Here is a 26,427-nt window from a genome sequence, read left to right as displayed (position 1 = left end):
TCTTGCTTAACTAAAACATGCCTTTGCTGTGATCATGCCTCTTGCTGTCTTAGATGGAGGTGTGTGTATAAACCTCTGGTTTTTGCATGACTGGGATTTTGCCTACCCTACAAAGGAAAGAGTTGCATGCATTACCCCACCCACGTTTGTCTTTGGCTACATCCACCACTGGCATGTGCCTCTCAGAAGGTTGTCTACAAAGGATCGCAGGCCTTAGGCTGAGAAAGGGTTCTCCACTTCTGGTCCACAGTGGCTGCATTCAGCCAACAATTCAGACAATTCTGTTTTCCTGACTTTTCCTTACATGACATCTTCAGCATTTTATTTAATGTTTCACACAGTGTAAAAGCCACTTCTGGAAATCTAATGGAATCTAGTGGAAGTTTAGCACTCATTTCCGTGTTAATTGCTTCCAGGGGGAAAAAAAATCTGCTTGCAACCCCATTAACTCTGAAAATCGTGGGAGTAAAGTGATGCAATTTGGGATGATATACCGGCATACATTTCCTTCCTGCCATTTTCATGAGGGAATAGACGTGTGCATGTGTAGAAAGGGTGGGGGAGTAGCAACATGTCCAATGGCGTTCATTGTTGTGTCACACCATGCCCACTGGTGTGAATGAAGTTTAGTGTGGCGGTATATTGGTCAAAAAACCACCATACCATAAGGCAACAGGTACTGGAGTGTGAAAGGAACATTAGAAAACAGGACAGAAGCGCTACCATTATAATCAGTAAAACTAATGCAATAAACCCCCTGTCTGAATGCAGCCAGAGACTGGTGATAGCTTTTCAGACAGAGGATATTCCCAACCCTATCTGGAGACACTACCAGTGGAAACTGGCAGAGCTTGGAAAAGTTACTTCTTTGAACTACAACTCCCGTCAGCCCAATCCAGTGGCCATGCTGGCTGGGGCTGATGGGAGTTGTAGTTCAAAAAAGTAACTTTTCCAAGCTCTGGAAACTGGGACCTTCACAATGCAAAACAGGTGCTCTGCCACTGAGCTATGGCCTTTTGCGATGGCTGGAGAGAACAACGGTTGCTGGAAGCAGAGAGAGAAGGCTGTGTTGAAGGTTGCAGCCTAAGCCAAAGCCCATGTATTTATTTATTGTATTTTATATTCTCCATTCTGCCTCACAGTGGGGTTTCCAAGCAGTCTCCCAACCACCACTGACCAGACCCAAATGTACTTACTTTCAGCAAGGTTGCCATAACATGTGTCTTCAAATGTATGGCATAGAACAGCCTTTCCCAACTAGTGGGCCACCAGATGTTGTTGGACCACAACACCCATCAGCCTCAGCCAGCATTGCCAATGGTCAGGAAAGATGGGAATTGCGGCCCAACAACATCTGGTGGCCCACTAGTTGGGAAATGCTGGCATAGAACCTAAGGCTGAAGGGCAGAACAGGATACGGCAGGGAGGGACAGGCCAAAGAACTGACCAAGAGACAGATGAAGGAGACAAGAGGCAGCAGAGAGGCAGAGAAACCTCCTGGGAGTGCCAAGGGGCAGCCTGGCGATGTAAAGAGCTGCCCCGACTGTAGGGACACAGTAAGTCTTGGAGCCTTCAATCATTCTGCTTGCCCCACTGAGCTAAGGTCTCCCCCTTAGTTTACCTCGGGTCCATTTTCCAGCAAAGAATTTGAAGTTATTCAGCCTATCATCATTCAGATTGTTCCCCTCATGGCTCACAGCACAGGGCCACTGCTGTGCTTTGGGGAAACGGACTGTAGCTCAGTGGGTAGCGCATCTGCTTTGCATGCAACAGGTCCCAGGTTCAATCCCTGGCATCTCCAGGTAGGGCTGGGAATGTCCCCAGTTTGAAACCTTGGAGAAGTGCTGCCAGTCAGTGAAGGTGATATTGAGCTAGATAGACCAAAGGAAGATTCCTATGTTCCTGAAGCCTTCTCCAAGAGATCAGTTCCAACCTGTGCCAGTAAAGGAGAAAAATGTGGAGGCAGACAGAAAGAGGGAGGGCAGGGAATTACAGAGAGAGAAAGCACACTGGGGTGGCACAGAGAGAGGAGGGGAGAGAAATATGCCATTCTGCAGTGCCGCCCACTCTGACCACTTTATTGATGTATTGTTAAATGTATTCGATTTAAGAACATAAGAAGAGCCTGCTGGATCAGGCCAGTGGCCCATCTAGTCCAGCATCCTGTTCTCACAGTGGCCAACCAGGTGCCTGGGGGAAGCCCGCAAGCAGGACCCGAGTGCAAGAACACTCTCCCCTCCTGAGGCTTCCGGCAACTGGTTTTCAGAAGCATGCTGCCTCTGACTAGGGTGGCAGAGCACATCCATCATGGCTAGTAGCCATTGATAGCCCTGTCCTCCATGAATTTGTCTAATCTTCTTTTAAAGCCGTCCAAGCTGGTGGCCATTACTGCATCTTGTGGGAGCAAATTCCATAGTTTAACTATGCGCTGAGTAAAGAAGTACTTCCTTTTGTCTGTCCTGAATCTTCCAACATTCAGCTTCTTTGAATGTCCACGAGTTCTAGTATTATGAGAGAGGGAGAAGAACTTTTCTCTATCCACTTTCTCAATGCCATGCATAATTTTATACACTTCTATCATGTCTCCTCTGACCCGCCTTTTCTCTAAACTAAAAAGCCCCAAATGCTGCAACCTTTCCTCGTAAGGGAGTCGCTCCATCCCCTTGATCATTCTGGTTGCCCTCTTCTGAACCTTTTCCAACTCTATAATATCCTTTTTGAGAGGAGGCGACCAGAACTGTACACAGTATTCCAAATGCGGCCGCACCATAGATTTATACAACGGCATTATGATATTGGCTGTTTTATTTTCAATACCTTTCCTAATTATCGCTAGCATGGAATTTGCCTTTTTCACAGCTGCCGCACACTGGGTCGACATTTTCATCGTGCTGTCCACTACAACCCCGAGGTCTCTCTCCTGGTCGGTCACCGCCAGTTCAGACCCCATGAGCATATATGTGAAATTAAGATTTTTTGCTCCAATATGCATAATTTTACACTTGTTTATATTGAATTGCATTTGCCATTTTTCCGCCCGTTCACTCAGTTTGGAGAGATCTTTTTGGAGCTCTTGGCAATCCCTTTTTGTTTTAACAACCCTGAACAATTTAGTGTCGTCAGCAAACTTGGCCACCTCACTGCTCACTCCTAATTCTAGGTCATTAATGAACAAGTTGAAAAGTACAGGTCCCAATACCGATCCTTGAGGGACTCCACTTTCTACAGCCCTCCATTGGGAGAACTGTCCGTTTATTCCTACTCTCTGCTTTCTGCTTCTTAACCAATTCCTTATCCACAAGAGGACCTCTCCTCTTATTCCATGACTGCTAAGCTTCCTCAGAAGCCTTTGGTGAGGTACCTTGTCAAACGCTTTTTGAAAGTCTAAGTACACTATGTCCACTGGATCACCTCTATCTATATGCTTGTTGACACTCTCAAAGAATTCTAATAGGTTACTGAGACAGGACTTTCCCTTGCAGAAGCCATGCTGGCTCTGCTTCAGCAAGGCTTGTTCTTCTATGTGCTTAGTTAATCTAGCTTTAATCATACTTTCTACCAGTTTTCCAGGGACAGAAGTTAAGCTAACTGGCCTGTAATTTCCGGGATCCCCTCTGGATCCCTTTTTGAAGATTGGCGTTACATTTGCCACTTTCCAGTCCTCAGGCACGGAGGAGGACCCGAGGGACAAGTTACATATTTTAGTTAGCAGATCAGCAATTTCACATTTGAGTTCTTTGAGAACTCTCAGGTGGATGCTATCTGGGCCCGGTGATTTGTCAGTTTTTATATTGTCCATTAAGCCTAGAACTTCCTCTCTCGTTACCACTATTTGTCTCAGTTCCTCAGAATCCCTTCCTGCAAATGTTAGTTCAGGTTCAGGGATCTGCCCTATATCTTCCACTGTGAAGACAGATGCAAAGAATTCATTTAGCTTCTCTGCAATCTCCTTATCGTTCTTTAGTACACCTTTGACTTCCTTATCATCCAAGGGTCCAATTGTCTCCCTAGATGGTCTCCTGCTTTGAATGTATTTATAGAATTTTTTGTTGTTGGTTTTTATGTTCTTAGCAATGTGCTCCTCAAATTCTTTGTTAGCATCCCTTATTGTCTTCTTGCATTTCTTTTGCCAGAGTTTGTGTTCTTTTTTATTTTCTTCATTCGGACAAGACTTCCATTTTCTGAAGAAAGACTTTTTGCCTCTAACAGCTTTCTTGACTTTGCTCGTTAACCATGCTGGCATCTTCTTGGCCCTGGCGGTACCTTTTCTGATCTGCGGTATGCACTCCAGTTGAGCTTCTAATATAGTGTTTTTAAACAACTTCCAAGCATTTTCGAGTGATGTGACCCTCTGGACTTTGTTTTTCAGCTTTCTTTTTACCAATCCCCTCATTTTTGTGAAGTTTCCTCTTTTGAAGTCAAATGTGACCGTGTTGGATTTTCTTGGCAATTGGCCAGTTACATGTATGTTTAATTTAATAGCACTGTGGTCACTGCTCCCAATCGGTTCAACAACACTTACATCTCGCACCAGGTCCCGGTCCCCACTGAGGATTAAGTCCAGGGTTGCCGTCCCTCTGGTCGGTTCCATGACCAACTGATCTAGGGAATAGTCATTTAGAATATCTAGAAACTTTGCTTCTTTGTCATGACTGGAACACATATGCAGCCAGTCTATGTCCGGGTAGTTGAAGTCACCCATTACTACCACATTTCCTAGTTTGGATGCTTCCTCAATTTCATATCTCATCTCCAGGTCTCCCTGAGCATTTTGATCAGGGGGACGATAGATCGTTCCCAGTATTAAGTCCCTCCTGGGGCACGGTATCACCACCCACAACGATTCTGTGGAGGAGTCTGCCTCTTTTGGGGTTTCGAGCTTGCTGGATTCAATGCCTTCTTTCACGTATAGAGCGACTCCGCCACCAATACGTGGTGCCACCCTTCTTCCCAGAAGGAGCCTAGGGTGCTTCCACACCTACTGTCAGCATGCAGGCCCTAATATATCCTGCCACCAATTAAATGTACCCCTAGGCAGAAAAAAATGTTCTCCACCTCCCAACATCAAAGTACCATGGGAGGGCTTAACAGGAAATGCTATAAATCACTGCTGGAGTGAATTCTGTTATTTTTATCACATTAGCATTGGGTACAGTGACACTGCCCTGTTTTGCAAAGCTCCCTAAGTTTATGCTCTCATTCTGATTTGCATCAGGAAATATGTATGGTACGTAGGGTTGCCAGGTTCAGGGCCTGAGACTGATCCTGTATCTTTAGGAGAAGAGAACTTCAGACAAGTGCAAGTGTTCTTGCAACATTGTAATGGGAAAAACCACAAGGTAGAATTGTCCCTTCCCCATGCACAACTTTTAAAGATACAGAAGACCTCTTGGTTGCCAGGCCCAGCCTCCAAGAGGACTTCTGTATCTTTAAAAGTTGTGTAGGGGGAAGGGAGAATTCCACTGGTTTTTCCCATTACAGGGTTGCAAGCACACCTGCACTTGGCTGACTTTCTCTTCTCCTAAAGATACAGGATCAGTCTCAGGCCCTGAACCTGGCAACCCTAATGGTACGACAGGTGGATCTCCTCAATGGCTTCACTATGAAAAACACCATGGCATCGAAGGCAACCTTGTGATGTTTTTATTTAAGCCAGGGTTAGGGTTTTCCAAGATATTAACCACAAGGAATTGTCCTCATGGTGCTGCAACTCAGCTTTTTTCGGTTAGGTAGCTTACAAAGGCAAAAAAGGTTTTCAGATCTCCTGATACTGTCATGTTGATGCTGTACGACACCTCCTGGAGAATGGCTGAACTACCCCAGTTCCAGTTGCTGTCTGCCAGGAAACAATATTTGAGAGCTTTTAAAAAACTGATATGAAAATCTGGAACGTTTCAAACTTCATATTCTGACTTAAGAACTTGCCCTTGGCATCTGAGTGCTTTCCAGCCTTTTTTGATGCATGTTCACCCCCCTGGTTTCAGAAGGGCTTATTCTCAGATAAATGTGCATAGGGATAGAGCTTTAGACTTCTTCTGTCTCCTGGTTAGATTTTTACAGCCAGCAAAAATGGTTGTTAATTACCATTTTGACTTCACACATCCATGCATTGTTTGCTTTGCAAAAACGTGTACACTAGGCAAAATTGTATACAAAAACATGTATGTTAGGAGAAATCTGTGCTAAAATGCGGATGGGTTTTCATGAGAACTATTTTTTAAAAATATTGTATTTATTTTTTATTATTTTTAAAAAACCACAGACTGATGTGGAAAGGTGGAGACCCGGACTTAAGACTGGAAAAAAAATGAGAAATGGAAATGGATATATTCACTCATCCCTAATCATGGCATAGCCTCATTCTGCAGCCTTTGTTGGGGGGAAATATGGCTCCCCATGCATGCTGGTCATTGACCGTAACAATAAAGATATTATTATTATTATGGCTCCCCATCTTAAAGATTTAAAGAAAGGGAGGAGCCATTCATGCCTATAAATTCACTGCTAGTATTTTTTAAAAGATTTTTTTAACTATGTCCCACCCACCCCTCTATAGACTTTTTTATTTCCCCCTTTTAACGCTGACACCCATTTTCGGGTGAAAAATATGTTGCTGATGGTCCTGGCTTCGCTGTTTTTCTGTTTGTTGTATATTGCTGCCAATTCAGGCTTGACTGCTGGCATGATTCCAGCTGAGCCTATTGTTTGTCGTGTGGGCAGTTGTGAATCGTCTCTGACAACTTCAAGCAGCAAACTTTTCTTCCTCTTGTGCTATTTCTTCCCATTGAATTGGTGCATTTCTCATAGCAAATACCTGTTTGCACATTTGCTTCTCTTAGAGCTCATTCATATGCTTCCCTTCAGAGCAGTGGCCGATGCCTGTGTAACACAAGTGGGAGCAGGGATGAGTGCCAGTGGCATATACCAAAGGCTGTGGGGAATGGGGATGGGCTTTCTGCATGCTGCTATGGGCAGAATGTTTTGAAGTCTTGTTGTGAGTAGTAGAAAGCCATTTGTGTGGGTGAGTGCACACATGCGTATCATAGAATAGTAGAGTTGGAAGGGGTCTATAAGGCCATCAAGTCCAACCCCCTGCTCAATGCAGGAATCCAAATTAAAGCATACCCAGCAGGTGGCTTTCCAGCTGCCTCTTGAAGGCCTCTAGTGTTGGAGAGCCCACCACCTCCCTAGGTCATTGGTTCCATTGTTGTACCTCTCTAACATGAAGTTTTTCCTGATGTTCAGCCAAAATCTGGCTTCCTGTAAGTTGAGGCCATTTTCCTTCTCCTGCACTCTGGGATGATTGAGAAGAGATCCCAGCCCTCCTCTGTGTGACAACCATTCAAGTACTTGAAGAGTGCTATCATATACATGCATGCAACATTGTGCGTGCTCCCAACAGCAATCAGGTATGCCCCTCAGGTCTTACACATGGCATTTATTTTGCCAGAAAGGTTCGTGTGAGCCAACCCTTAGTTTTGGAGGGAGATTTTGCCTTAAATCTCATTTTCTAACTGTGATGGCATGTTTGGGAAGAGTCTGTTCTCTAAAGTTCATGCATCTGTACTGGGAAGAATAAAGGGTTAACAAATGTAGGAGGGGCAATCTTCCTTCCAGAGGCAGCATGGGAAGAAACATCCCTGGCTGTTTGCATTTTTATTTTGTTTTTGTGTATGTCACTGATAAGACAAATAACAGTTGCTAGAGGCTCTAAGCCTCAGTTGTGATTATATTAAAACAAACAGTTATGTTCCATTAGTCCATTAGTAAATAGAGGTGTCTGTTCTTACTGAAAGCCTGAGAACACTTCTGACTCTTCATTAAAGCAGTGATGTTTGTACTAACATGAAAATTTGTTTTAAATTTGTATTTTAAATATGCATTTTCACTCTAAAAAATAAGGATCATGGGTGGAATTCAACTAAATAATAGTGCTAGTGGGAGTTCCCCCTTCTCCTTCTCCCATGCACCCCCTGTGTGCCATCCCCAAATCTTATCCGGAAGGTGGGGGGGAACCACAGAACAGATTCAGGGGGCATTAGGCAGAAGGAAAGGGGAGAAAGTCCCATTGCACTAGCACTAATCCTTGTCCTAGCACGGTTATTTCATTTAATACCTCCTGCATTTTTTAAAAATACATTTTGATTTTGAATTTTTTTATTTAACCACTGAAACACAACATTTAGAGAAGCATGGAATCTGATGGAGAGTTTCCATTCTGATCTGCTTGTACTGACAAATGCAGAAGGTGTAGAGTGAGTCAATTTCTCTTTGGAATGGCAAAGATCAATTATTTATTTATTTGAAACCTTTGTCTTCACACTGTTTAATAGAATAAAAATCTTTAAGCAGTGTGTGTGTGTATGTGCGTGTGTGCATGCGCACATTAAGGATGGGATCCATTGATTAGGGCTGGTTTGAAAGCAGACAGAAAGGAGGCCCTAGGGGAAGAGCCATAGCTCAAGGGCAGAGTATCTGCTTTGCATGCAGAAGGTCCCAGGCTCAATGCGCAGCAGCATCTTCAGGTAGGGCTGGAAATTTCCCCTTCTAGACACCTTGTAGAGATGCTGCCGGTCAGTGCAGACGAGGGATGTGCTTGAATTTTGCAAAATTTGACACCAGATTTCCTATTTATTTGCTTCTTTTTGTCCGTGAGGATCAGTTTTCTTCTAGCAGTTTTCTGCAGCTGAAGTGGATTAAAAACATCAATATTTATTGACATTTTCCACAAAATATCAATATTTTGAGGAAAATGCCAATGTTTTTAAAAAAATCTATGAGAAACAATATTTGAAAAAAATATTTATATTAATGTTGATATTTTTGTGGGGGGAAATCCAAATAGGCGTTTATTGCAAATAGCAAACATTGATCCCTTATAAAGTGGTACCAGAAGAAAGTCTGATGGAGCGAAAATTGAACCAGCACCGAAATGTGGATACCATCCCTAGGGCAGATGAGTGTTCTTCAACCTTGAGTCCCTTGAGATGTCGTTGGACTACAGATCCCATCATCCTCAGCCAGTTCAGTCAGTGATGAGGGATGATGGGGACTGGAGTTCATCATCTGGGGACCCAAAGAATACTGAGCTAGATGAACCAATGGTCTGACTCAGTAGATGGCAGCTTCCCATTTTCCTAAAGGACTGAACAAATTTACATTCCAGGAAAGTGGTCAATTGTTTTTAGGGATGGAAGGATCTGTCTGCTTTGGTTCTCTCAGCTTCTCCTTTTTCCAATGTTAAATTCAGTCCTCCACATATCTGCAGCAATCTGTGATTTTTTTTTTAAATCCTCATGAAAATTCTCCACCATTTTAGTGCAAATTTCTCCAAATAAACACATTTTTGTAGGCAGTTTTGACAAAGGTGCACATTTTTGTAAGTCATTTCTCATCATTTCATGCCTTTTTGCATGTTATTTTCACTCAGGTATTCATTTTTATGCACACTTTCCCCTAATATATGCATTTTTGTAAATGTAGTTTAGGCTGAGGTGGCCTGGGGTTTTTGTCTTTTGTTTTGTTTTCATTTTGCTCCTTTTTTTTTTCTTTTTCTTTTGGGTGCCATTGGTTTTAGCTATGGGTGGGTTCAGTTTCGTTTTATATTGTAGTTCTTGGGTTTTTATGTAGTTTGTATGTTTTACTTTATCTTGTACGCCGCCTAGAGTAGCCGCTTGTGCGGCCAGATAGGCGGCCTAGAAATAAAATTTATTATTATTATTATTATTATTATTATTATTAGTTGGCAAACTGCATCCCAAAATTCTAATAAATGTGAATGTTGAAGGATGGCTGTGTTTCGGTTCTCATATTGTTTCGGAAATTGCAAATTTGATAAATTCTGCTTGAAATGCGAACTGAATCAAATTCTCATCCATCCCTACTTTTTTTTTTTTAATGTTTTCTCATATGTGAATAATTCCCAGCAAGTAGCAGAGGCAAATAGTTTGGAGAGACAACCTTATTCCTTGAAGTGCTACTTATTAGCAGGGTGTGTGTCCCGTGGAGAAGTAAGAGTGCTGCGCTCTACCTGTAGCTTGAAGTGGTACAGTCCATTTCCCCACTTTATTCTTATGCACAGGTAGCCTAGCTTGCACATGATGGATGGATGGTGTGCCACCAAGGTCTAAACACCCCTCCTGAACTCCTCCTTTCCTTAGCTTTATGTGGAGATTTTCCCCAGCCAAACAGACTTTTCCCCTTCTCTGACAGGATCAGTACGCTTTTCCTGGAATGCATGACGAATGCAGAGTTGCTATGTCCTTGCCTTGTCAGAAGAAGCATCCTGTGGCAATTGGTGCCATAGGTCTCATTGCTGCTTGAGCAGCCTGGTGAATGGATCGTAAAGCTATCAGTGGCTATTAGCCACAATGGCTATATCTTATCTCCAGTGTCGGAGGCAGCGTGCCTCTGAATAGCAATTGCTGAGAATCACAAGCAGGGAGAGTGCTCTTGCACTCAGGTCCTGCTTGTGGGCTTCCTATTGGGCATCTGGTTGGCCACTGGGACAACAGGATGCAGGACTAGGTGGGCCTTTGCTCTGATCTAGCAGAGTTCTTCCTATGTTCTTAATTAGCTCCGATACTGCCTCTTCCACTTCCTTCCATCCTCTTCCATTTACAGCAATACTTTACAGAAGAAGCATTGGTTGTTTTTACAGGAAACAAAAAAAAATTGACTCAGGGATGGCATAATGACAGTCAGGGCAGCTGCGATGGGTATAATCACACGATGCTCAAGTCAATTCAGTTCAGAAGGAATTATTCTAAATAAACCTCACAGCGAGGCACAGATCTAACGTGGAAGGAGGAGGGGCCCAGCCCTGGGGATAATTTCCAGTCTGTTGCCCTGAGCATGCTGTCAAAGATGGGACTTGTTTCAACCTAAATAATGTGATGATCTTTCCCCCATCAGATAACTGGGCCTGAGCATGTAACAAAGACCTTTTAAGCTTCTTTTCCCCACCCTGGTGAACTCTGTCTTGTTGCTTTGTCCGTGTACAGTCTGCAGCCTCTCAAGGAACACCAGGAGAGGAAACAGCTTCCAAGCGAAAGGATGTCCAGCTGGGATGTCCATTTCTCCTCTTTTTTATGTTCTCTGTAACTCCAGATTGGTGACTCCTTCACATAATAATTGCTTTCCACTCTCATTTCTCTCTTTGGTTTTCCTTTGTCCTAGGCATGGATTTGTAGAATAACTGCCATTGTGGAAGGAAAAAGGAGAATATTTTGTTGGAGAAGAACAGAGTCATGTCCTTTGCAGGAAAACACTCAATACCTGCCATCTTGCTACTACTTTTGCTCCTTTGGGGTGTAGAAAAGATTCAGGCTCAGAGAGCGGGTAAGTGGAGGCATTCTTTGTATCCGAATTCTATTATTTGGGTTTTTTTTTTAAAAAATGATAGTGGCGAAACCACTAAAGCAGGATGATTGAAGAACCAAAGTGAAATGGATAATAAATGCCATTTTTATATAGTACTTCAGATTGTTCAAAACACTTCACATATATGGTCTTGGTAATCCTCACAACAACCCTATAATGTGGGATCAGCATTGTTTATTATTTCTGTATTCCTGTGTGATTGTTGTTGAGATGTGGTGGCTTGTCTGAGACCTCTTAGTTAGTTCTTTGCCAAGGTGAGATACGAACCAGGGACTTCTAGATTAGCAGGTCAGATTGCAATCCTGGGCACTTTTACTTAGAAGTTCCATCTAACCAATGGGAATTGCTTTTGAGCAAACATGCATATGCTCAGGCTTGGCTGTTACTCTCTTGTGGCTTTTATATGTGCTATACTGTATTGAAAAAAATGGAATGTGTTCTTTTGAAAGGATAGAGCTCTTTTGTAAGATCAGTAGTCAAATGTTCTGAAAAACTTAGGTGATCTTAGTTATAGACATAATTGCTGAAGTCTGAGGCAGAACTGACAGTAGGGGGAAAATCCATGACACAAATAATTTGCAGCTGAGGAATGCATATGTGTCTGTCGAAGAGATCCCTTGTTTCTGGCATGGAATCCCTGCGTGTTTCAACATATTCTGGCGCCTACTATATAGGGCACTGTCAGTCTACACACAGAACACTCGCCTGGCCTGCTAAACCTTGCTGTTGCCCTCATGAGTTCTGAGATCACATCACAGAACATGGTCTTCTTGACAGATGCCCTGAAACATGAGGTCAGGGTGGTCCATTGTTCTCCCAAGATAGTTCCCCAAGCTTGATCCTTGGCTTGTTCCTGACTGGCTTGCAGCCAGTGTGTGTGTGAGAGAGAGATACTTAGCAAATGAATTATCTTTAGTTGTCTAGAAGTCCATTCCTGAGTTCAATGAATCATACTCTTGTCAGCACTCTTGATTTTTTAAAAAACTTCTTGTAAAACGTTTACTAGTGAAAAGGAAAACATTTCTCTAGGCTAACAATAAATGAAAGTTACTGGTGCTTTTAAATGAGAACATGGAGTGCCAACTGCTTGCTGTTGGTAAAAGCAGGTTTGAAGGCAGGCAATTCTTGATGTGCCAAAAGTTTTTCAGCATGTTGAGTTAAAGGGGAATGGAAGGAAGGGGAACAGAGAGAAGTCTGTTGAGATTTCAAAGGAAAATAGTTGCCTCATAGACATGCAGACAGAGTAGGCGAAAGAGTTGAACCAAGGCATAGCAGCCACAACAGAGAGAAAAAAGAGAGAAGGTTGGCATAACAAAGCAAAAACTGTGTTCAGATCTACTTTAGGTCTTATTAAATTCTAAGGCCAGACTCATTAATGGGTCTCCAAGGTCGAACATGTTCTGTGGAGGGCTGGTGAGATGTTGCCCCAGCAGAAATTGCTATGCTGAACAGAAATGTTCCCAGAGGTTGTGATGTTGGTGTCTGTCTTCCTCTACCATGGCTCAGCAGATCCTGATGTTTCTCTTGCAGGTTGTAAGAGCGTCCACTATGATCTCGTCTTCATCTTGGACACCTCCTCCAGTGTGGGCAAAGAGGACTTTGAGAAGGTCCGCCAGTGGGTGGCTAATCTGGTGGACACTTTAGAGATTGGACCGGACAAAACCCGGGTTGGTGTTGTCCGCTACAGTGACAGACCAACCACTGAGTTTGAGCTTGGAAAATATCGGACTCGGGAGGAAATAAAAGTAGCCGCAAAGAACATCAAATACTATGGGGGCAATACAAATACCGGTGATGCCCTACGGTACATCAACACGTACAGCTTTTCTACAGAGGCTGGTGGGAGGCCAAGTGACCGCACCATCAAAAAAGTGGCTATCCTGTTGACCGATGGCCGGAGCCAGGATTATGTTTTGGATCCAGCCACCGCAGCACATAAAGCAGGCATAAGGATCTTTGCCGTGGGTGTTGGCGAGGCCCTTAAAGAAGAGTTGGATGAAATGGCTTCAGAGCCCAAGTCTGCCCACGTGTTTCATGTCTCCGATTACAATGCTATCGACAAAATACGTGGAAAGCTGAGGAGGAGACTTTGTGAGAGTAAGTAAGGAAACCATGTCTTTGTCATCCAGAGATTTGCAGTGAGAACAGGCCTTCTGAATATGTGTATAGGGTTGCAGATGTGTGGCTTCTTTAGATGTGGTAAAACGGAAGGCACTCTGAAGTCCCACAACCAGCCAGGTTAAATCAAGAATTAGTCATTTCATTGTAAAATGTATCTTTTCCTCCACCTTGTTACATATAGACTTCCTATTTGGCAGCCCAGCTGTAGCGTATTACTTAGATTTAAGCCAGTGGATGTCCATGGACCTTGGACTCATGACCTTGGACCCACGCTGTCATGTGGAACTGATGGAATCCTAACTAACAATGTACGTAGCATGTGACTAGTTCACAAGTGGTAATGTCATCACATTTGAGCTTTCTGTCACTTGGTGGTTTTGTGGCTTGAAAATTACAAAAGAGAAAGAGGCGATGAGTTGACTGAAGGCACATGGATGAGTTTGGTGATAGTATCCTGATGTCTGCAGATCTTCATAGGGTGGGGAAGGCCTATAGCTGTTTTGCACGAAGATCTCAGGCTCAGTCTGAGGCATCTCCAGGTAGGGCTCTTGCTAGAAACCTTGAGGAGCCTCTGCCAGTTAGTGTTGACAGTACTGAGCTAAATGGACCAATGGTCTGACTAAGTAAAAAGCAGTGTACATCATGCCCTACACCAATTTATGGGCTCAGCCAGGAAACTGTCCAGCAGTCCTCCTTGGGACAGGAGCAGGTCAGGGATGGTATCCTCTAAAGCCTTTCCTCTGCCCTCTGCCAGTATAGTGAAAAAGCCATTGTTTCAAGAGCCTCCATTGTATGACAGTTAAGAACAACCAAGAAATAAAACAGCTGTATCAATCTTCCCTAATTCAACCATCTTGAAGAGAAGAAAAAGATCACTGGAGTTGTTTTCTCTACACTGTGTCTGAAGGCACTGGGTACTTTCTTTTAGTTTTCAAAGAGTAAGCATTTAAATGAGGGGTAGGCTGACATGTTGACTAATAACATGCAGAGGAGTGTTCTGAAAGCCTACACAGAAGTAAATCCCACTGTGTTCAGTTGGGGTTACTCCCAGGTAATCAGTCGTGAGATTTCAGCCTTGGAGAAGTGAGGGTTGGATCTGATAAATGGTTTACAGGCAAGAACCATGAAACATTTGTACAGCTTCTGTGTTCATGGTCCATACTGGTGATCTCTAATGCTCAGTCCTAGAGGGCCAGTGGCTAACTGGCAATTGATCGTTCAGATTTGGCTGGAAAAGCACATTATGAGCCCTAGTGATCCTTTCATTTTAGCAAGGTACAGTAAAAAAATATTTGCCTAGAATCCACTCATACGGAAAGGAAATTGGTGTGTGTGTGTGTGTGTGTGTGTGTGAGAGAGAGAGAGAGAGAGAGAGAGAGAGAGAGATTCCACAAGGCAATATCAATATACTTCCTTTTATGAATTGCAGTGGTGGCTTGTGGCTTCATGTCAGTGGGGCAGTGGAATCCACGCTGGGTTTTAGTCGAACCTTTCAAGGAGTTGTTCAAAGAGCCACCAACTGCCACTGTTTATTGATCGGACCACTCAGCATTTTGCCGTCCTGAACTGCTAACTGGAGAATAGAGTTTTCTCTCTGTTCAGATGTGGAAGTTGGCCATCTCTGACTTTCAGTCTCCCCTGCTGCTGTCTCCATCTTTGCTTGCTCCTGCCTTGTCCGATGGAATACTAGCTGCACTGTGTCTGTACATTCTTACTGTTGTTGCACATCCAGCATGAGCAATGGGAGCACAGAGGAGACAATGTTATGGACCCATGGCAGATGCCATGGTGATAAACACAGCACACTTACGAATCATGCCCTATATTCAGTGTGCCATTGTTCGATATTTTTACCCATGAGCTCCATTGACATTCCATACTATAGTTAACCATCTCGATTGGGTGATGACTTTTGCACAATGGCAGCAAGAACATGCAGGACGGAACTGCAGGAATTCCAAGGGCTTTGTGTGAAGCTTTTCAGTCTAGGATAGCCATCTTCTCAACTGGCCAGTGTAGCTGTGCCTTTCAACAGCAGCTTGTTTATTGTATCCTCCCTTTCCTCCAATTTGTCCTTGGGAAGCAAGCCCAGTTTCTTCCTCCTCCATTCGAACTTGAAAGTGAGGCAGTCTGAAAGGCCATGCAGCTTGATATGCAGTCATGAGCAGGGAAAAATGGCCTAAGTCTCAGACACCGGTCGTGCACCACTTCAGACTGCACCTAGGGCAGAGGTGGAATTGAGAGGGGATAGGGGAGCAACCTACCTGCTTTCAGGCAGGGGTGGATAAGCTGTGGCCCTCCAGTTCTTGTTGGACTCCACTATGACCAATGACCAGATGGAACGATGGAAGTTGTAGTATCCTGTTCTCACCGGGCTCGTTAAAGAGTTGAGAGACTCCCCAGCAGCAACACAAGCGAAGGCAACACCAGGGCAGTGTCCAGGGTCAGTCCGAAGTGAATGTGGCCTTTGGGCTGAACAAAGTTTCCCACCCTTGTCAGCAAGAATAAAACTATGTGATACTGAATAGGGATGGGGGAGAATATTTGCTAAATCGGATTTATTAGCAGATTTTGACATAATCCGACAATCCATATTGTTTTCGGGTTGACATTGATTTCTTGCGGTGGGCTGCAGCTGTCATTGGCATGTTTTCTTTTTTTAAAAAAAGCAAAATCCACTCCGAATGTTATGTTATTGTCTTTGTAATCAGCTTTCCTCTAAGCTGTTGCATTCTTAACTTAACTCATTGGAACAAGCGCCTACAGCATAAGCATTTCCATTAGCAATTATGTTTTTCGTCACTGGAAAAAAAAACCCTGCAAATCAGCAATTGCGCAAACAATTAGAAATAACAAAATGTCAGATCAGTACTGAAAGCCAAACTGTCTGAATCCAAACAGAGAGGAAACAGCTACCGAACCCCATCCCTAATACTGAGGCTGTGGAACAGTTGACCTACCATATCCTGGTGATCAGTAATTTAGAGAAGCCATAGGCATTTTATTTATGCTGATACGATTTTGTTAGGTACATGAACAGCACAGAAACAATGAGAGAGGTCTTCTCCATGGTTTTGGAACAAACAGTAGGTCTTTTTCTCTTTCCTGGGTTCAACATCCTTCTCTGTTCTTTGATCTTCTAGAAGTGGTACTTGACCACTTGCTGTAGTTGTGCCTTTTTTGGGGGTGCCGCTTGGGCCAATACTATTTAGGTTAGCCCTTTGACTATGTGAAATTGTTCCATTGTTAGTCTGTTTCTCTATACTAACATCATGAGTCTGATTTAAAGGGATCGAGATGTGCGTTTTGGGGTGGAGGGCCCAAAGTTGCGTTGATTTTCCAAATGATTGCATGATTGGGTTTGATTTATATACACACACACTGGCCACGGCCATACATGTATTGTAGTGCTGCCTCAATGGGTTTTTTGGGGGGGGGGTGGCTTGAGCAAGCTGCCCTCCATGGTGTCCTCCCCCTGAGTAGCCCCTCACTAGCCATTCAGTTGCTGTCTCCCTCTTGGCCCAGTCTATTTCATGGGGGATGAAGGTCACTGCGCCTGCTCCTTCTTCTCCCTGTCACCTCTCACATGGTCCTAGGACAGGTGAGCAGATGAAGCAGCAAGAAGGACCATCAGCAGTTGCCAGGTTATGCTGGCTCCTGATGCTGGCCCTGCACATGTGCTTTGTTCTTGTCATTGACTCCCCTGAGCAACCTTGAGACAGTCCTGAGTAGTGCAATTGTGCAGTACACTCTGTTTTAAGACCCGTGGTCTGGACTGGGTGAATTTGTGGGAGGATCATGTAGAGCAGACCTGGGGAACCTTTGGTCCAGATGTTGTTGGACATCAATTCCCCTCAGCTCCAGCCAGCATGGTCGGTAGCAGAGCTTGGAAGTAATTTGTTACAAGTAATTCCGTTACATTTTGATAGTAATAGAATTAGGAGTAGTTTTATTACTTTTGTGGAGTAATTATAATGTCCCCAGCATTACTTTTGGGCATTACTTGGGGGGGGAGCATGGGGAGCCTTCTGCTCCTCTGATTTGTGGATGAAAACCATGTGCTTCAAACTGGGCTTCTGTGCAGCGTCGCTCTTCCCTCATGCTCTGTGGGTGGGTTGAAGACGGTGAGGGAGGAGGTGAAGAGTGAGGAGTGAGACAGGGTGGAGTGGAGAAAACAATTGTTTATAAAAATGGATGGTGGTGGTGGAGAATGGAGTGGAAGGAAAAAGGAGCCGGAGGGCAAGAACATGGATAAAGGAGGAGAAGGAGGCAGCAGCAGAATGGAAATAAAGAACTATGGAGGTGAAAGATGATAATGTGTGTGTGTGTGTGTGTGTGTGTGTGTGTGTGTGTGTGTGTGTGTGTGAATACTGTGTTTGTACTTGGCACACAAAGTGGCCTCCACCACCTTCTCTGGCTATTGTGCTGCATTTGCAGTATTTTAACTTTTTTGCATCTCAGGGGAAAATGTTTGCTTGAGTGAGTGTCCTGTAGTTGGTGGCAGGGCAAGGTCCAGGAGGTGGTTAAGTGAGAGAGATGATGCTTGCTGGCTGAGTGGGGGGGGGTTGCACTTGTTTTGATGTGCAAAGAACTGAGTAGTGGCCTCTGCCTCCCTCCCTCCCTCCCTTACCAGCAGAGAGACTACCATTGCTATCATGGATAAAAAGAATTATTCTACTACCTCTGTATGTGTGTGTTTATTTTTAATGTTGTTGGCTGGCTACTTAGATGTGCAGCAGCCAAGGCCATCACCTTGTAGACTTTTTAAAAAAAGGTAACTGAAATTTAACTGTAGTGAATACTTTTGTGAAAAAGTAACTAGTTACTTTCACAGCAATTGTAATTAGGGTTGCCAGGTTCAGGGCCTGAGACTGATCCTGTATCTTTAGGAGAAGAGAAAGTCAGCCAAGTGCAGGTGTTCTTGCAACTCTGTAATGGGAAAAACCACAAGATGGAATTCTCCCTTCCCCCTGCACAACTTTTAAAGATACAGATGACCTCTTGGTTGCCAGGCCAAGCCTCCAAGAGGACTTCTGTATCTTTAAAAGTTGTGCAGGGGAAAAGGAGAATTCCACCTTGTGGCTTTTGCAAGACCCAGGTGGTGGATGTTCAACCTGTTCTGGATGGGGTTACACTCCCCCTGAAGGAACAGGTTCGTAGCTTGGGGGTCCTTTTCGATCCATTCCTGTCGCTTGAGGATCAGGTGGCCTCGGTGGCACGGAATGCATTCTACCATCTTCGGTTGGTAGCCCAGCTACGCCCCTATCTGGATAGTGATGACCTCGCCTCAGTCGTCCATGCTCTGGTAACCTCAAGATTGGACTACTGCAATGCACTCTACGTGGGGCTGCCTTTGAAGGCAATTCGGAAACTACAGCTAGTGCAAAACGCAGCAGCCAGACTGCTGACGAGGACCAGATGGTCCGCACACATAACACCTGTTCTGGCGCGTTTGCACTGGCTACCTATTTGTTTCCAGGCTAGATTCAAAGTGCTAGTTTTGACTTATAAAGCCTTACACGGTGCGGGACCAAAATACCTTGCAGAACGCCTCTCCCACTATGAACCTACCCGCTCACTACGTTCAACATCTAAGGCCCTCCTCCGAGTTCCATCCCATAGGGAAGCTCGGAGGGCCGTTACTAGATCCAGGGCCTTTTCAGTGGTGGCCCCCGAATTATGGAACAGTCCCCCCGATGAGGTGTGCCTGGCGCCTACTCTTCTATCTTTTCGGCGCCAGGTGAAAACCTTTTTATTCTCCCAGGCATTTTAATGTTTATTGCTTATTGTTAAGTTATTCTATATTAAGTTGTTAAATGCTCAATGCTGTATGTTTCTAGTGATTTTATCTGATTTTTATTTTACTGTATTGTATTTTATTCCTTGCTGTGAACCGCCCAGAGAGCCATTGGCTAAGGGCGGTATAGAAATGGAAATAAATAAATAAATAAATAAATAACACCTGCACTTGGCTGACTTTCTCTTCTCCTAAAGATACAGGATCAGTCTCAGGCCAGGAACCTGGCAACCATAGTTGTAATTGTAACAGTAATTACTACTTTTTGGGCCATGTAACTGTAACTGTAATTTATTACTTTTTAAAAAGTAATCTTCCAAGCTCTGGCCAGTAGTCAGGGATGATGGGAGTTGGGAGTCTGGAGGGCCAAAGTTTCCCTAGCCGTAATGTAAAGGAAGCTGCCTTAAGCTGAATGAGACCATTGGTCCATCTAGCTCAGAATGGTCTACACTGACTGGCAGCAGCGTTTCAGGGTTTGAACTTTGACACGTTCCCAGCCCTACCTGGAGATGCTGGGGATTGAACCTGGGACCTTCTGCATGCAAAGCAGATCCTCTACCCACGGAGCTATGGCTTCCATCCTTGAGACCTTCCTGGGGCTCATAGTTTTCTCTCTTAGATGTGTCAGCCAAATATTCCTTGAAGTCCTTCATGCAGACTGGTCAGGCTGGGTCTCTTCATAGGATTCGGCAGACGTGTGGGCTTGGGCAGAGGTCAGTTCTCAAAGAGGGGAGAGGCTGGATGAAGATTAAGGCAGACACAGGAAGCAAATGTGGCTCAGGTTGAATTTACACATTGGGCGGAATCCTACCATTCTTTCCTCTGCATTCCTTTTTAACTCCAAGCAACTTGGGCAGACTGAGAATCTGACTGGAGGAACTGTGGCAATGAGAAGCTGTTAATAGCCCTTCCCGGCAAAATCCCCCTCTCTGGAGACGATTTAGGGACTCACGCACGCACACCGTGCACACACAGCCTAACAGTGCAGAAATCTGCCTTTGTAAGCCTTTGGAATTCCACCCTGCAATGCAGTCTAAAATAACTGGATATCAGACCTCACTTTACATTTATTTATTTATTTTTATATATCCTGCCCTTCCTCCCAGTAGGGGCCCGGAGCCCATGTGCCTTACACACAAACAGGGTCATTACAGTAGTTCAGATTGCACCGGCCAGATAAGAATATCCCTTCTTCCTCTCAGTGGTGTAGCACGCTGCTTGTTTTGGAGCTTGTAAGTTATTTATGTTAGCTAAAATTGCAGGTTTAGTGTCCCAAGCTCCCCCGAGACCTCATGAAATTATACTAAAAGGCTGGATTTCCTCCTTTTAACCTACATAATAATCTTCAGGTTTTTAAAGACACAGTGTTACACTAGGCATCAAATGGACACATCAGCCTAGTGCATCATGGGTGCCTTGGTGTCAAAAGGCATTTTTGTATGATAACCCACTTCATTACTCTTGGCCTGTGCTTGGAGGTTTATACCTTGGGTGGATTAAGGTTTAATTTCTCAGAAACCCTGCCTTACACAGGAAGAGAAGACCACTTTCAAACCAAAGAATCTATGGTCAGTTCTAGGCAACCTGTTTATTGAGCATTCATCCTGATTTGTTTAAACAAATTTTGCAGGGATGTTAGATGATGTGTCTATTTACTGAGTATTCATTCTGATTTGTTTATGGAGAGGTTACATGACATTACATCACGCAAGGACCATCCCACACTTTCTAGTGCATTTTACCATCACTTTCCTTATCACAAAAAGTTTGATTTTGCAGGGAGGGCTTGGTACACAAGAGCGCCAAATCCACTTTATTTGTGCAACCTGAATTTGGTGGTATGTGATTGAATCCCACCCAGAAATTATGAGAGTCCCAAAGCTCCTTATGAATGATAATGAAAACTGCCCTTTGAAACTTAGGGAAGAGTCTGTATCTAAGTTTGAAACTTGGACAAGGCAGTCTAGGTGAGCTGAAAGTAGGGCTGGGATCCACTTGCTGGTCCTGATCTGCTAGCATTCCATCGAACTGTGAAGCAGTTCCTGACTCAACTTTGTTTCTGCTATGTTTGGCTTTCATTGGGTTTGAAACTTCAATTAGGAACAAGGTTTTAAGGGGTTAATACCGCTTTACTCTCTAGTCTATTAACCCTTTAAATGCCTACTGCCCCCAATTCTTACAATGCTCACTTCCTGCCAGCTCCAGTGGCCAGGGAGCCAGCCTCAGCCATCTCTCTCTCTCTCTCTCTCTCTCTCTCTCTCTCTCTCTCTCTCTCACACACACACACACACACACACACACACACACACACACACACACTTTTTTAAAAAAGTTTCATGTAGACTTCCTATTTAGCATACCAGCCTTAGTGTACTACTTAGGTTTAAGCCAACTGATGTCAGAGAGGACCCAGCATGAGCTCACTGGCGCCCTCTGCAGGCTCCTTGGAGGAGAGTGAGGGAAGCAGGATGGCCCACAGATCCACCTCCACAGCCCAGGCTGCAGCCTCTTCAGCCCTTTCCAGTGCTAAGAGGTGGCCAGGGGGCTTGGGAGACCATGTGTTGCCACAGGAAATCTGGCAGAGCCAGTAGTAAGCAGGGAACAGGAGGGAGGAAGGCCTGGGGTCCCTGCCTTCTGTCCCCCCCGAGCCCCTTCTTATTTGTGAAAACTTTAACAAATCCATGAATTTTCCATGGAAACTTGAAGCAGTGAGGATTGGTCTTTGAAAAAAATCCAATATCAAGTCTGAGGTTTTTTTAAAATTTGTGCTCATCCCTAGCTGAAAGTACTCATTTGGAGGGGGGGCGTGATTGTTTTTGACCATGTCATGAAATATGCATGAATATAGAATCATAGAATCATAGAAACTATCACCCTGTTGATAGTTTTGGGATGCACGTCAGCTTGTTGGGAGTTTGCATGGGGTTAAAGCAGATCGATTGGGGAACCTTCAAGCTTCCTAAACTGATTCACTATCCTTTGATCTCTGGGCTGACTTTCCTTCAGGTGTTAGACTGATAATCTTAGAGATTGCCCACCTCATCTCCTGACTCCTCCCCCTCCCCCCCCTCTCTCTCTCTTTCTCTCTGCGAGATCAAAGGAGCAACCATGGCTCCTTGCATCTCCAACTCCAGTTGGGCAAAACTCTTTTCTATCCAAGTATGTCCTTCTTATAATAAACTAATCTTTCTTATTTTGAAGGGCAAAAGTCTCTGTGTGATTGGAACCAAAAGAGATGTCTCCTTACACAGCATTCAGTATATAGCCACCTTCCAAGCTCTGTGTACTAACTCTGTTATGTTAATCCAATACACCCTCCACTTGATGATTTTTCAATATGAAAACTCTTTGAAAGAGTTTGCCTGTTGAGGAAGCCAGGCACTCACAACTTCACTGTGTATAGCCAAAGGACATTACAATAAAATTAAAAATTCAGTAAAATCAAGTTTACATTTTTAAAAAGAAAGAAAGAAAATAAAATCAATGTCCTCACTCTGAATTTTATTTATTTAATTATTTATTAGAATTATATTGTGCCCTTTCTCCCAGTAGAATTGACTTTGTTTGATCTCGGGGACATCAGCATTTAGCCAGATTTGAATGGCATGTAGAGTCACAATATCATGTTCATTACATGGTTTCTGATGCTTGGGGGTCACTTATATGAATAATGCAAGGATGAGGAAGAAGCCCTAGACAGGGGAAAAATGATGCAAAAGTATTTGCTAGGGAAAGGAATAACACCAAATACTTCTCTGTCCGATGACTGGCATTTCTGAGGAATGTTTGCTTGTTATATTTATACTCAGAGGATATATCAGCCATGACAGGGTCATACAAAATTGGGAGGGATAGCTAATATGTTGGAAAACAGAAAGAAAACTCAAAGGGATCTTGATAGAATGGACATTGAGCTGAAAACAACAGATTGAAATTTAACAGAGATAAGAGCAAAGTTGTACAGCTAGGAGAAATAAACCAAACACACAGTTATAAGATGAGGGATATTTGGCTCAGCAATACTACATCTGAGAAGGATCTTGGATTGTTGTTAATCACAAGCTGAATATGAGCCAACTGTGCAATGCGTCTGCAAAAAAGGCAAATGCTATTTTAGGTTGCATTAACAGTGGTATAGTTTCCAAATAGCATGAAATATTAGTTCGGCAATGATTAGGCCTCATCTTGAGTACTGTGTCCTGTTCTGGACACCACACTTTGAGAAGGATGCAGACAAACTGGAACAAGTTCAGAGGAGGACAATAAAGATGATCAGGGGACTGGAAACAAAGCCCTATGAGGAGATACTGAAAGAAATAGGTGTGTTTTGTCTTGAGAAGGGAAGACTGATAGGAAATATAATAGCACTCTTCAAGTACTTGAAAGGTTGTCACATGGGGAGGGCCAGGATCTCATGCCCAAGTTGCAGGAAGCCAGATTTTGGCTGAACATCAGTAAAAACTTCCTAACTGTAGAGCAATGGAACCAATGACCTAGGGAGGTAGTGGGCTCTCCAACATGGGAGGCCGTCAAGAGGCAGCTGGGCAGGCACCTGTTTGGGTATGCTTTGATTTGGATTCCTGCTTTGAACAGGGGGTTGGACTGGATGGCCTTAGAGGCCACTTCCAACTCTACGATTCTATGGTTCTATTCTATATTACAGGATGAGATGGGGAAGGTGGTCCCTTTAAATGATCTAAGTTGTCCCTTTAAATCTTCTAATGAGTTGTATTCAAAGAGAATATATGGAGCCCATCAGTAAATCTGTCGGTGGCTGCCAAAATGTTGTTGGCAAGCAATTGGAACAATAGTGCAAGGAAGTACGCTGTGCCATGGATGGCCATATATAAAATGATGGTTTAAAAGCAAGGATGAGTTGGCCAGGGCCAAATGTGGCCCTCTAGGCATCTCTATCGGAACCTCAAGACATCCCTCACCACTAGGGATGGGCGAATTTGTCAATTTCAGTTTCTCTCTGTTTTTCATTTTTCTGACCATAAGCTCAGTTCTCCACATTTCCACATCAGTTTGCTGTTTTGTTTTTCCTTATGAAAATTCACCAGCCATTTGGGTGCTAATTTTTCCTAATGCATACATTTTTGTATGCAATTATGTCAAATGCACACAACTTTGCAAATCAATTTCCCCTAATATAAAGCATTTTTATATGTTGTTTTCCCTAATATATGCATTGCTGTGCACACTTTACTCCAATATATGCATTATTGTACACGTTACTTTGCTGGAGAACTGCGCTACAAAATTCAGAATGGTGCAAATTTTTGAAGGATGGGTGAATTTCAGTTTGCATAGTGTTTCAGAAACTGTGGATTAGGTAGGTTTGCCTTGGAATGTGAACTGAATCAACATTCTCCCCCAACCCTACTCAATAGTTTGGCTCCAAACCCTCCTCAAGGGTTATTGCCTGGTTGGAACTTGTCCTTGATTTGTGATAATGCAGCTTGTTTGCCTGGATGGAGGGTGTGTGTATATTTTGTGTGTTTTCAGACACGTATGACTTTGCATATTCCACTTCCAACAATTATACATTTCATAGAATCATAGAATAGTAGAGTTGGAAGGGGCATATAAGGCCATCAAGTCCAACCCCCTGCTCAATGCAGGAATCCAAATCAAAGCATTCCCGACAGATGGCTGTCCAGCTGCCTCTTGAATGCCTCCAGTGTCAGAGAGCCCACTACCTCTCTAGGTAATTGGTTCCATTATCATATGTCCAGTCGAAAGCTGGCTTTCTGCAACTTGAGCCCATTATTCCATGTCCTGCACTCTGGAATGATTGTGAAGAGATCCCGGCCCTCCTTTGTGTGGCAACCTTTCATGTACTTGAAGAGTGCTATCATATCTCCCCTCATTTAAAGCACTCTTCTATCACTTTAAACAGGCATGACTTTCCCCAAAGAATCCTGGGAACTGGTGTTGGTTATGGGTACTGAGAGATGTTAGGGGACCCCTCACATGGCTACAATTCCCAACCGCCTAAACAAAATAGGATTCTTTAGGAGAAGCCATGACTATTAGAGCAGCATGAGAGGACTTTAAATGTATAGTGTGGATATAACTGAGGAACAAATGAGTTACTGAGCTCTTTCACTCCGTTCATGTCTTCCAGATAGCCTTTCAGAGTGTTTCTTGCGCTGACTGGCTCTGTGCTTCTTCCTCGTCCAAGAGCTCCACTCCCAGTTTCAGAGTTCCTGCAATGTCACAAAATTATGAACTCCCCCCCCTATTTAGAATACTTCTCTGCCCCCTCAGTGCCATTCATGAAGCCATAACATCCCACACAAGGCTGGAACTGCCCAAACATTTTGTCGTCTCATGGGTCCTCAAATGGCTTTTCCTTGCCATATCCCATTTCAGCCCTCTAGCAACTTTGCAGTTTACAAAGGCTTTCTCATTTCAGCTAAATTCCTGAGGGACTGACAGGAATCTGGAGAATGAATTGAGGTTCTAAAGCTTCACTCTCCCAGATGCGCTGGCATACCACAGGCGATGTGGCAGAGCACTCCATTCTCCTTGGTTTGCCCATTCAGTTGGAATGGGATTCAGTTCAGCTGATCATATGGCCCAATTCTCGTGTTCATTCCTGATAGTCAAATCAGTGCAATGTTTACATGTTCCAGTCTGGATGGTTGTTGGGAACAAGAAAGTCTTGACTCATTTTGTGCATCATGTGCTCAGTTGCCTCCCCAAAACCCAGACAGTGGTACAATACATTGCTGGCTCTGTTCATGTATTTAATGTTAGTAGCCCCTCCACAGGGTAGTCGCTGGACTGATTTCTGTTCTGGGCATGGGACGAATAAGCAGACATTGGCAATTTCCACTTCTGTTTCCATTTTTGTTGGAATTCTCTGACACCTTTAGGAGAAGCTGCATAGTTGAGTGTATTGTCAGCCATTGGTCTGAACTGTTTGCCTAACTGTGGGGCAATTTGTCAACAAGTTGTGTATCCATACAAGATGTAACAAAGCAAACGTGAGCGTTAAGTTCAGAGGACTACATGTAGTAGAAGCAAGACTGTTGTTGGCCGGGAGGTGGATAGCAACCATAGCCTCCCCCAGCCTTTTCTGTTGCAGCGGAGGAGACAAGGTGTGGGCAGCTAGCCCC

General features: G+C 43.9%; 1 protein-coding gene across 2 annotated transcripts in view; it reads left to right on the top strand.

The window, feature by feature from the left end:
* COL22A1 (collagen type XXII alpha 1 chain) overlaps positions 1-26,427 on the top strand; it is a 287,856-nt gene that overhangs the window by 34,931 nt on the left and 226,498 nt on the right. For both annotated transcript variants that reach the window (XM_061607024.1, XM_061607022.1), the window contains exons 2-3: positions 11,179-11,340; positions 12,913-13,479. In XM_061607024.1, coding sequence (XP_061463008.1) covers positions 11,250-11,340; positions 12,913-13,479 — 658 coding nt within the window. In that variant the 5' untranslated portion in view covers positions 11,179-11,249. The remainder of the gene's footprint in view (positions 1-11,178; positions 11,341-12,912; positions 13,480-26,427) is intronic.

Source organism: Rhineura floridana, chromosome 1 (assembly GCF_030035675.1).
Source record: "Rhineura floridana isolate rRhiFlo1 chromosome 1, rRhiFlo1.hap2, whole genome shotgun sequence".
NCBI lineage: Eukaryota > Metazoa > Chordata > Lepidosauria > Squamata > Rhineuridae > Rhineura > Rhineura floridana.
Note: the sequence above shows the minus strand (reverse complement) of the source record. Positions and strands in the feature narration are given on the sequence as shown.